General features: G+C 48.9%; 1 protein-coding gene across 1 annotated transcript in view; it reads right to left on the reverse strand.

Moving 5' to 3' along the window:
- SLC19A1 (solute carrier family 19 (folate transporter), member 1) overlaps positions 1-11,968 on the reverse strand; it is a 28,918-nt gene that overhangs the window by 13,830 nt on the left and 3,120 nt on the right. Inside the window, exons 2-4 of the mRNA XM_006876563.1 lie at positions 9,134-9,908; positions 8,765-8,957; positions 2,255-2,396 (exon numbers count right to left, since the gene is read on the reverse strand). Of these exons, the coding sequence (XP_006876625.1) occupies positions 2,255-2,396; positions 8,765-8,957; positions 9,134-9,908 (1,110 nt within the window). The remainder of the gene's footprint in view (positions 1-2,254; positions 2,397-8,764; positions 8,958-9,133; positions 9,909-11,968) is intronic.

Consider the following 11,968-nt stretch of genomic DNA (forward strand, 5'->3'; position numbering starts at 1 on the left):
TCTCCTCCAACACCATAACTCAAAGGCATCAATTCTTCTATGATCTTCCTTATTCACTGTCCAGCTTTTACATCTATATGAGGTTATTGAAAATACCATGGCTTGGGTCAGGCCTTAGTCCTCAAGCTGACATCTTTGCTCTTCAACACTTTTAAAAGTTCCTGTGCAGCAGATTTGCCTAATGCAATGTGTCATGTGATCTCTTGACTGCTTCTTCTGCGAATGTTGATAGTGGATCGAAGAAGAATGAAGTCCTTGACAACTTCAATCTTTTCTCTGTTGATAAGAAAGTTGTTTATTGGTCCAGTGTTGAGGATTTTTGTTTTCTTGACATTGAGATGCAATCCATACCGAAGGCTGTGCTCTTTGATCTTCACCAGTAAATGTTTCCAGTCCTCTTCACTTTCAGCAAGCAAGGTTGTTATCATCTGCAGATTGCAGGTTGTTAATGAGTCTTCCTCCAATCCTGATGCCACATTTTTCTTCATAGAACCCAGTTTCTCGTATTATTTGCTCAACATACAGGTTGAATAAATACGGTGCAACACAACCTTGTCGCACACCTTTCCCAATTTTAAAACATTCAGTGTTCCCATGCTCTGTTCGAACAACTGCTTCTTGGTCCAGGTACAGATTCCTCAGAAGTACAATTAGTGTTCTGGAATACTCATACTTCGCAATGTTGTCCATAGCTTGTCATGATCCACACAATCGAAAGCCTTTGTGTAGTCAATAAAGCATAGGTAAACATCCTTCTGATATTCTCTGCTTTCAGCCAAGATCCATCAGACATCAGCAATGATATCTCTCATTCCACGGCCTCTTCTGAATCCAGCTTGAACCTCTGGAAGTTCTCTGTCAATGTATGATTGCAGCCGTTTCTGTATTAATTACCTTCAGCAAAATGTGTATGTATATATATACATATAATTATATGTATACACACACACATACATATATACATATATATGTTGTTGCTATTATTACATGCCGTCAAGTCATTTCCGACTTACAGCGACCCAGTATAGGATTTCTGAGGTGTCAAATCTTTGCAGGAGCAGAAAGTCTCATCCGTCTCCCATGGAGCAGCTGGTAAGCTCAAACCACTGGCCTTGTGGTTCGCAGTCCAGTATTTATCATCCGAAGCCACTGTGCTCCATATACTGGAATTGAAAGATAATGGAATTTTTTCACGAACTTTCTTTATATACAGCCTATGCTGTTGAGTAGATGTGGACTCCTAATGACCCTAGAAGACAAACAACTGCACCATAGGGTTTCCAAGATTGTAAGTTTTTACAGAAGCAGAGTGCTACATCTGTCTACTGAGGAGTGGCTGGTGGGTTCATCGGTTGCAGCTGAGCACTTTAACCACTATGCCAAGGCTCCTTACAAATACAGTTGACCCTTGAATAACACAAGTATGAACTGTGTAGGCCCACTTATATGGAGACTTTTTCCTGTTGCTATTTGGTGGTGAGTTCAAGTATTGCAAGTATTCACTTAAAACTGGAAAGACAACTCATGTTGAGTTGATATGAGAGGCACTTTGAGCAGACCCCTTCAGCACTTGAATTACCACAATAGTGACAGCAGAAAAAAAAAATCACGCGTAACTAACTGGGCCCATGCAATTCAAACCCGTGTTGCTCATAGGTCAACTGTAAATTATACTCAGATTTTCAACTGCACAAATGCTGGGCTGCCCTTAACCCCAGCATTGTACAAGGGTCAACTGTAAATAAAGATTTAAGAAAATGACTCACACAGTTGTGGAGGCTGATAAGTCCCACAAATTATGGGCCAGGTAGGTATTAGGCTGAAGGCTTCTAACTCACATGTCCCACTGCACAAAGGGGTCACCTGCCTCCCACCACCCCTGCTTGCTCTCTCTGCTTCGAGTGTAGCACCTATGTGGCCTATGTGGTATGGTGACCTCCCCTGGACCATGAATCTATGTGAACAATGAACTGCTATGCTCTCATCTCTCCAGGGTCAGTGTCATGTATTTGGCCATCCACATAACCCTAGAACAGGAATCCCTCCCTCACCAATGTGGTGAAGAAAAGTAAATGCCTTTTTAATTGCTGTCTGTCTTTGTTACCTATCACTCCTGCTTTGATTCAGTCAGTCCCAGCATGTCCAGCTGAAGATGTTCCAACCCACACTGTGCACACCCCCCTCCCAAAGTGGAGCCATGGTGGTCTGGGCCTTGCACAGGAAGGGACCCCACTGACTCCCTGGAAAAACATACCTGTGAGCGAACGGGGAGCCCCAGGCCCCTCTTATCAGACACAATGATGGTGATGATGGTCTTGAGGACGGTGGCAAAGAATGTGTTGATCCCAAAGACCAGGGCACAGAGCTCTTTTGACAGAGATGAGGCAATCTGAAACCTTAAGGGGAAAAGTAGACAAAAGTCAGGATTCAATGAAGGAAAGATAAGAGACACCAAGAAGTGCAACGTGGGAACCTAACTCAGGCGGTGACCAATGCCTCCCCATTAAAAATGACTGCCAGATGCAGCCCATCTGCCACACACAGCTCTGCATATCGTGCGGGCTCAGCAGCAACAACTGGGCTCCAGGAGAACGATTCCAACAGCACAGGCCACTTGCCCAGGGGCATGTGCTCCAGGCTGCCACAGCCTGTGCAACAACTTGATCAAATGACTGTAAAACCTCCCCTAGGAGGAAGGGGACAATAGAGCACATGTTAGGGGATAGACATATCATAGTTCAGGTATTGGGGAGGGGCGTATACAAAAAGGGGGGAGGTGGAAAAACAAGGTAGATCGGGAAACACTGAGACAGGTTTGCATGGCCTAAGTGGGACAGAGGTAAATAGTGATGCGTGTTCGTTCAACCTTGGAACAACAGGGCTCTGGGATACAGGGGTCTAGGCATAGTTTGAAGAGGAGAAATAATACTAAGATGCTTGACTGTCTTATGAATATTGGTTTCCCTTGACTATTCTTGTAAAATACACACTTAAGTGAGATAGAAAGGAATGGTGGGAAACATGATTACAGAAAACTTGTAAGCCCGCCTTCAGCCTATAACTTATTAGAATACCTAAAAATGGTTCTAGAACTTGCCCAATGAAATATGCTTCTTGCAGAGCCTTTGTGGTTTATAGGACCTTAGGTGGAATCCTCAGCCCCATCCAGAACCTTCTTATGTGGAACATTCCCACTTGAAAGGACATGCAGACCATCCTAGAGTGGCTAGAGGAACAGAAGATATATCCTGAAAGAAAGACTAGCAAGAAAAAACAAAAATGGCAGTCTAATTGGCTACTACAAGAACAAGCAAGTTGTTTGTTGGGGAGCCATCAAGGCAATCAATAAAGTCCCTTCAGAATAAACCTTCCTCCAAGACTGAAACTCAAAGGGAACACACGAGCAGGCATGTAAGCTCACTGGTGACCACACTGGTCTACATGTGAATGGGAGTAGGGGAAAGTAATGAAGATATGGGTTGAGTTCAACCACATTCCATCCATAGATTCCTGCTGACCTTTAGATGAAAGAGAGAAGAGGAAGGGCTGGTTGGTCTGAAGTTTGGGGAAACGTGGGAATTCCTGAGCCCATTGACACTGACCTAGCCATGGAAGGCTACAGCTGAGAGTGAAGTGTCCAGCTGATATGACATGTGGAGACATGCACAAGAATGTCCATACTTGCACATAGTACTCCTTTTACCTAGTTTCAATGGCTTGATGACCAGAGGAAGATAAAGGAATTCAATAATTCCTCGACTAAAGAAATTTGATTAAGGAAACAAGTGTAAATTGCTACAATTTGATGAACTTGACCTAAACTTATGGATGTAGTAGCTCAAAATACCAACTGAGACGGAAAGGAGTCTTCACACCAAGGATCAAGCCTATCCCCTCAGTATACAGGGTTGATGGGGACAGGCAAATTAGTCATTATGTACCTAAACTATGCGGGGGTGGGGGTGGGGGGAGGGCAATAAAGGCATGAAGTTGCTGGCTTACAAGTTTTCAAGAGGGAGTTTAGTTCCAGAGTGTGCGGGGGAAGGTGGAAAGCCACTGAATAGTTTTCATCTTATCTAGATGGGTCTGATGAAAGGAGATGGGGATAGGATTCTTTTGATTCAATAGTAAGTAACTATTATCATGACTACTTGTGATTGTCACAACTGTAAAGGTAGAAGATGTATAACAAAAAGCAGGGAAGTAGTTAATCTTACATTCCAGGAACAGAGGACCCTAAAACCATCAAGAGAAAAGAGCATGAGCGGAACACAGAACCCTAGCCAGAGAATCAGCGACACCAGAGATGGAGGCAGAAGTGATGGCAGGGACAGATTGAGCAGCTGAGGACTCTAGACTCATGGAAAGAGAAAGGCTGTGTTCTCATAGCCAGGAAGCTGGCTTGCAGAATGTGCCCTCTGATTATTTAAATGATTACATATTCCTGAGTGTTTTTGTATACATAAAAAAGAAAAGGGGGATAGAAGCAAATACTGCTAACTGATGATGCATACAGGGGATTGTAATCATTGCAAATGAAACAAAATACGATGAGTGCAAAACTGATGCCCTCCCATATCATTCAATTCACAATAAAAGCTTCAAAGAAAACAAAACAAAAAAACCTCTCTTATGAAATGCTAAAAAAATCTCCTACTTAACTCTGGAAGCAGAGTTAATCAAAATCGTTATAAAACTCTCAGACAATAATAATCCGAAGAACAGGATATTAGCAAAACCTGTGGGGCAGGTAACCATCACAATGTTGAACTAGTCTTTTGTCATTAAGACCACAATCCCAACAAGAAAAAATCAACATGTTACAGCTCCCAGCCCTCTGCAAAGTACAATAACATCTTAGTGTAGTTTCAATTAAAATCTCCAAAGGGCTTTAAAATAAGTGGATAAAAAAATGTTCTACCGTTCCAACGGAATGATGTGAGGATAGAGGACTTTTATTGTTAGATCATCATGCTGCTATTAGAGTGGCCCAGAGGAAAAGCAATACTAAGTGACTGAAACGCCACAGTAAACAGGTCAGCAGAACAGAAGAGAAAGCCCAAGTAGAAGCTAGCACAGCCAGGAATTTAATATATGATGAAGCAAGCACGCAAACCAGGGAGAAAGGGCCAGGGCAACAGAGCTGACCTGAGGTCTTGCCACTGCTCTCAGCCCCTTGACTCCAACCTGGGACAGGACGTGGAGCCCACACAAGCTTCACATGGCCCACAATCACCATATGTGAAAGTAAAGGCAAACCACAACATAAGGAGGCAGCTGCAACAAGTTATCCTCATTCTAATGGAGTCTCTGGGAGGTGTAAACTCCTAAGCGCTCAGGTAGGAACACAAAGGTTGGAAGTTCATGTCTACCAGAGGTGCCTTGGGAGAAAGGCCTGGCAATCATATCCGAAAGATCGGCCATAGAAAACCCTGTGGAACACAGTTCTACCTTGGCACATATGGTTCACCATGAGTTGGAGACAACTTTGCAGGACCAATGGCTCCACATTCCAATAGGTAAGAGTATTGTAGTCACCGTCAATAAATAGAGATTCCCAGTAGAAAAAGACACAGACATGAACTGGCCAGTCACAAACATGAAATCATAACGCTTACTAAGCCCCTTACACAGGTCATCTTTTAACCCAATTAATAGATTGGCTCAGAAAATCCAGTTTTACCTGTACCATGTTCCTTTAAATAATCATCTATCCCTATAAAACCAAAGTGTCAATATTTACCCTGAAGCAACCATGAGAAGATAAGGGGGCAGAGAAGTTAGATTCATGGAAACAGACTAGGCAGAATGGAAATAAGAATTCTGGCACATTGTGGAAAATATAAACAATGTCTCTGAGTAATATGTACGGTAGTGGCGGCTGTGTGCTGCCAAGTCGGTTTGGACTCACAGTAACTCATGGGGTTTCTGAAGTGGCAAATCTTTATGGGAGCAGAAAGCCTCATCTTTATGCTGGTGGATTTCAATTGCTGACCAGTGGTTAGCAGTCCAACGTGTAGCCAACTATGCTATCAGGTTCTCTTGAGCATTATGCTCAACACCAAGTCCTGGTGTGGTGCTGTAGGTTAATGTACAGCACTGCAAAGTCGGTTTGAACTGCAAGGTCGGTGGTTCAAGTTCACCAGCTACTCCTTGGAAACCCTATACAGGGTCGCAACCAACTCGATGGCACTTAACAATTTGCCATGTAAACTTTCACTAAAAAACTAACAAAATATAATTTAAAAACAGAAGCTCATGAAGGACACAGCAAGAGTCTTCCTTAACTTTACAAAAGCAGACCCCAGAGCACCTGGGGCCAGGTGGGAAGTCTACACTGTTCATTGGAAACCCCTTTCAAGGGCACATGTCCTTTGACCAGTCATTTCCTTCTAGGAGTTCACCTAAGGGTCCCTGTGAGAAGCTGGAATGAAAGCTACAAAGTGTGAGGCTATTCCAAGTCCTGCTCGTTATGGGAGAATACAGAACTCAACTTCACCAGCCCTCGGGAACTAAACAAAGTGATATGTCAGTCCCACTGCATCTGCATTTGACAAAAAAAAACTGCATATGGTGAGTGGAACAGCAGGAATGTCCATGGGACCAGATGTCTGCAATGCCAGGAGAGACCCCCACACTGTAGCGCCAATGTGAGGACCCTGGGCAGGAGCTTTGTTGCATCAACTTGGGCGGTTCTGCAATGGGCCCAGGTGACTTTTGTAATTGACAAACCATTCATGGCTTTACTCTAGCAGGTGAAGAGAATGGAAAGCAGCAATGGTGGATAGGCCCTTAGGTACGAGAAGGCCAGACTGAGGGGCATGCCTTTTTGAGACATTTACAAGATGGTGGGGAGTCCTGGGGTGTGGCACTGTAGGATAAGCACTGGACTGCTAACCACAAGGTCATCAGTTCAAACCTACCAGCCAGTCCTTGGAAATCCTATGAGTCCGAAGCAACTCGACAGCACTTAATAACAAAGGATGGTGATTTTGGACATGTTCTCAGAAGGGACCAGTCCCTGGAGAAGGACATCATGCTTGGTAAAGAAGACCCTCATTGTACTGGATTGACTCAGGGACTGCAACACAGTGGGCTAAAACAATTGTGAGGATGACACAGGACCAGACAGTTGTACAGAGTCATTATGATTTGGAACGGACTTGTTCCAAATGCACAACAAGGTATAACAACAAACAGGTAAAAGTGGGGTAAGGTACAGGGGGAGGCAGCAGGTCAAGTTTGGGGTGGAGCATAGAGCTGGGTGAGCTCTGGGAGGGGCTGTGTAGTCCCCGAGAAGGCTTTTTGGAGGGCAGGTCAATAACATTGGTACTGGGGTGGGTCTTCAGCAGGGAAACATCACCCGGCAGTACCAAGGTGGGGACAATATGCAGCCTATGAGTGTGGCCATGTGTGTAGAGGAGGTGTAGAGGGGGAGGTTGTTCCAGGCAGTGCTTGGCCTTTCAGAAGACAGAAATAATGCTGGTTCAAAGCAATATAGACCTCACATCTGAGGCAGCTCTGGGTGGCCAGGAGCCTATAGACACTTCTTCCCAAACTCAGGAAGAGCCATTCTGATGGTTGTGAGGTACAGAGGGTACCCCATGGGGACAGTCCATGTGGGGAGGGAGGCAAGCTTGAACCAAAGTCCTGAGAGTGGGATGGAATGGGTGACTAGGCACTCAATGGATGGAGAGGTGGGAGCAGGAGTCTAAGCAGAGGCTAGAGAAAGTGTATGGGGCCAGGGCCTTGTGCATGTATGCTGCATGTGTGGACAGTGTGTGTGTGCACATACATGTGTGCACATTGTGTACACCCAAGTGTATCGTGCATGTGCATGGTACCGATATATGTGCATGAATACATACACACTGAATGTGTCTATGTACACATGTGCACCCAGGTGTGCATGTTCCACACCACTCTGGCTTGGTCAGAGATTTCAGAAACAGTGCTGGGGTAAGTGGACAGGCTCAATCAGGGGCTCCTGGTTTGAGTACCCAGGGTGACAGGCTGGGAGCACAATATGGTGTAACAAAAGGTCAAGTAAAAAGGAAAGTGCAAGGGTAGTGGAATGTGTAGGCACACACCCTGGGAAAGTGGAGTCAGTCAGGAAGCAACACAGGGTATCTCTGGATATTGGGGGTGCAGGTGAAACAGGAGGCTCCTGAGTTACACTGGACATGGGGAGAGCCCTGGGGCAGAGACAGGCCAGTACAGCAGTTACGTCTGGCAGTGAGCCCTGTTCCTAGGCAGGGGCAGGACAAGAGAAGGAAGGACCTCCGCCTGAGAGTGACAGCACGGATGCTTCCAGCCAGAGGTTGGGGGGCTTGGGAACAGTCAAAAGGGCTGAGAAAGAGGGCTCCGTGACATCCAAGCAGAACCTTAGCATGAAGTTGAGCCCGGAAATGTTGCTGAGGCAGCCCTGCAGGGCCACTGGGGTGAGGCTGCTCCTGGTCTCTGGTGTCCCTACCCCATACCCACCGGGGAGCCCTCTGACACCAAGCAGCTGTGCCAGGCACAGTAGGAAGTCTCCAGGTTCAGGGCCCAGCTCCTCATGGCAACACCCCCCAACGATACCCCATGTTTCAGAAGCCACCTTCCTACACGTGGATGCCTGCCAGTCACCTAGCCAACAGGAGGACATTGTGTCTATCCTACACATGGCTAGCCTGGCTCTGGAACAGCTGGAGCAGATGAGGGCAGGGGCATCAGAGTTGGTGGGCCTCACCCAACCCCACCTGCCCACCCATGTCTGACTCACGTGGCAATAGGCACCAGGAACTGGTAAACCCCACGGAAGAGCACGAAGGTGGTGTAGCAGACCCAGATGCTGCTAGTGCTGTACATGAGGAAAACAAGGCCGGCCTGGATAATTGTGACACCTGCAATGACCAACTTGGACCACAGGGCCCAGCGGATCTTCACGAAGCCTGCAGCAAAGGAGGTGATGGCACCTGGGGGAGACAGCGTGTTAGAGGGCCTCCAGGGTTACCTGGGGGAGACAGTGCATTATGGGGTGCCTTGGGGTCATCTGGGGAGGCAGGGTTGCCTATGGTCTACAGCTCATTATGGGGCTTCCAGGGTTGTGGAGGTGGCAGGTCACAGCAGGTCCATGGGATGGTGTTAATACCCAGTAGAGTGGAGGCTGCATCTGCCCCGCCGTTGTAGACCACAGAGCTGTCCCTGGTAGCGTCCACCACATTCCACAGGATGTGCACGTAATAGACGATCAAATAGTAGCCAGCAGAGTTGAAGACCCACCAGAGGGACCAGAGGCGTAGCTGTGGCAGTCGCAGGTTGGCACCCAGCTCACGGAGCATGCGGACAGGCACCGAGTTCCGTGAGGCTGCCAGCAGTGTGAGTCCGAGCTTGCCACCCGCCAGCTTGTTGGGGCCACCTGGAGCCATGTGGTCTAGCTCAGAGGGCACGGTAGCATGGTCTGTGGGTGTGCTGCGGTTAAAGAAGAGGCTGCGCTTGGGGCGCTTCAGGAAGAGGGTGAGCAGTAGACTGAAGGTGAGGAAACCCAGGGAAATGTAGTTGAGTGTAGTGAAGGAGATTCGGCCCACTGAGACGAGCACCTGGCCCAGCACAGAGCTGGTGAAGACACCCAAGAGTATGGCAGCCCGAGAGTAGCCCACCATGCGCTGGTAGCGGGCAGGGCGCACAAGGGAGAAGATATAGGAGGAGTAGGCGATGCGGGCAGCCATGGTGACGCTGTAGAAGAACTCCATGAACTGCAGGTGCAGCACAGTGTGGCCGAAGAGCAGCAGCAGCCATAAGGACATGTAACTCAGACTCTGCAGCACCAGCACTGGCTTGTAGCACAGGTAGTCAGTGAGCAGGAAGACTGGCACCAACACCACCAGGTAGGAGTAGGACAGCACCGGCATGACCTCATTGGTGACCTGCGGAGGACAGGCACATGAGCCAAAGCCCCCAGGCTGGCCCCTCTTACAGACAGGGACCTAGGAGACCTGGAGTCCAGTCTCAGACCTAGCCACAGTGCCAGTCGGGTACAGGGGTGGAGGGAAGGGGCTGCACCAAGCTCCAATCCCCACCCCTGGTGGCCTGCTCGCTCAATGTGCCCTGGTCAGATTAAGACACACTATCCGGTGCGGCCAACTCAGCTCAGCAAGTCAGAACACCCAACTTGGGTTAAGCCTGGCCTCGCACTGTACAGCTCCCTGACCAGTGAGCCCTCCCTGAACCCTCACCCACCACCCACGTGGAAGTCAAGGTGAGAGCCCACAGGCTCTGTTCTAGCCACATCCAGCACAGAGCCCCTCCCAGCCTCTGTGCAGACATCGAAGGGTTTCCTGCATATGCCAGGCCCTATGGGGCCAGGAGCCAGGGCCAGCCCCTGAGAGACCTAAAAACACCAGCCACAGGGTCCAGGCCCTTTGTTGGGAATAAAATTCTGGGGCAGGTGTAGGAGGAGCACCAAACAGCCTGTGCAGAAGAGGGTTCTTGGCAGACAGCTGTGCCTTACTCAGTCGGGGAGGCTCCCGTCAGAGCCAGCATGGGGAACCTCACCAGAACCCTGTCAGCAGCTGTGCTTCTAACTTCTGGGGACAGGCAGTACTCGGGTCAGCCGGCTTGATGGCCTAGTACAATTTGGAAAGAAGCAGCTAGGAAAGATGAGTCATCCACAAACCAAATGGGCTCTCCTGCAGGAAACAGCTGGGCACAGGGGACTCCGAGGAGTCTGTGGGTACCTCGGATGACTTCCCACCCGCCTGAAGCCAATAGGCAAAATGGTGAACAGCAAGAGGGTCAAGCCTGAATGCCCTGGGAGCCTCTCCTGGAACCTCAAACAGGAATGCTGCCTCATTGACACTTCTCATCACCATCATGACCTCTCTCTTCTTCTAGGGTCCCCTTGTGCAAGTGTCCCTTAACAGAGTTCAAAAGCGAAGCAGCACCTTCTCCAAACCAGCAGGTACACACACTGGCCCCGCCCCACCTCACCCCACCCCGCCCCACCCCTGGGAATGCTGGTAGCCTCCCGAGTCGGGCCAGGCCAGGTATTCGGCAGATTCATCATCCCTGACAGCTGGGCAGTGGCAGTAGGGTAAGGTCACAGCCACCCCTCACCAGCAGGGTCACAGAAGGGCCTGTGAGCATGCACTGGACCCTGCGGAGATCCCAGAGGTCTCTGCATCATCTGACCTAAGGAAAGCCTCACTCAGACCTGCATGAGCCACACACATCTTTAGCATCACCTGTGTGCTGCAGTTGCACAGGTACTTGGCTGGCGAGATGGTAACATAGGATCCTGGGGTACTCCCCTGACCCTGCTGAGGATGTTCCACAGTACACAGCATAGGATCCTTAGATATGAGGGCTAGAAGAGTGTGAAGTCTAAACCACTGGACACCAAACTTGGATTCAAACCATCTGGCTCTGAGCGTGTGTGTCTCAGAGGGGAGGCAGTGAGGGGGGATGTCTCATGAAAGTCCGGTTGCGGGCAACACAGATGCCTCCACCCAGGTGACATCCTCTGCCCAGAGGGCCCCAAATGCCCTCCATGCTCTACTTTCTGCTGGACTTGGCAGATGGTGAAGACTGTGACCCCTGCCACACTTGGAAGGCTGAGGGTGGGGGGAAGGAGCAGCTGTCAGGCGTCTCTGCACCAGCACCGAGGTGAGAACACCCCTTCTGAGCCAGAGTCCAGCCCTCAACAAATGCCTCCTGCTCCCCCTCTTGCTGGCTGTTCTATAACAGGTATAAAGGGAGAGAGAGAATCACGGAATCCAAAGATCTAGATGGAAGCAGTTCTTAGTAGAATCGGGGGCTTGACTGCACAATACCAGGTGGTCTGGAAAGCTGTGTGGAGGACTCGAGGGCAACACAGGGGAGGTGCCCTCCGCTACCAAAACAAGACAGGCAGGCAGAGTGGAGCCTGCACTGAGGAGGGGCGGGAGATGGAAGGGGCTGGGTGATGAGGGTCTCAGCAGAAGGGACG

The sequence above is a fragment of the Chrysochloris asiatica genome, unplaced genomic scaffold (assembly GCF_000296735.1).
Source record: "Chrysochloris asiatica unplaced genomic scaffold, ChrAsi1.0 scaffold00391, whole genome shotgun sequence".
NCBI classification, from domain to species: Eukaryota; Metazoa; Chordata; class Mammalia; order Afrosoricida; family Chrysochloridae; genus Chrysochloris; species Chrysochloris asiatica.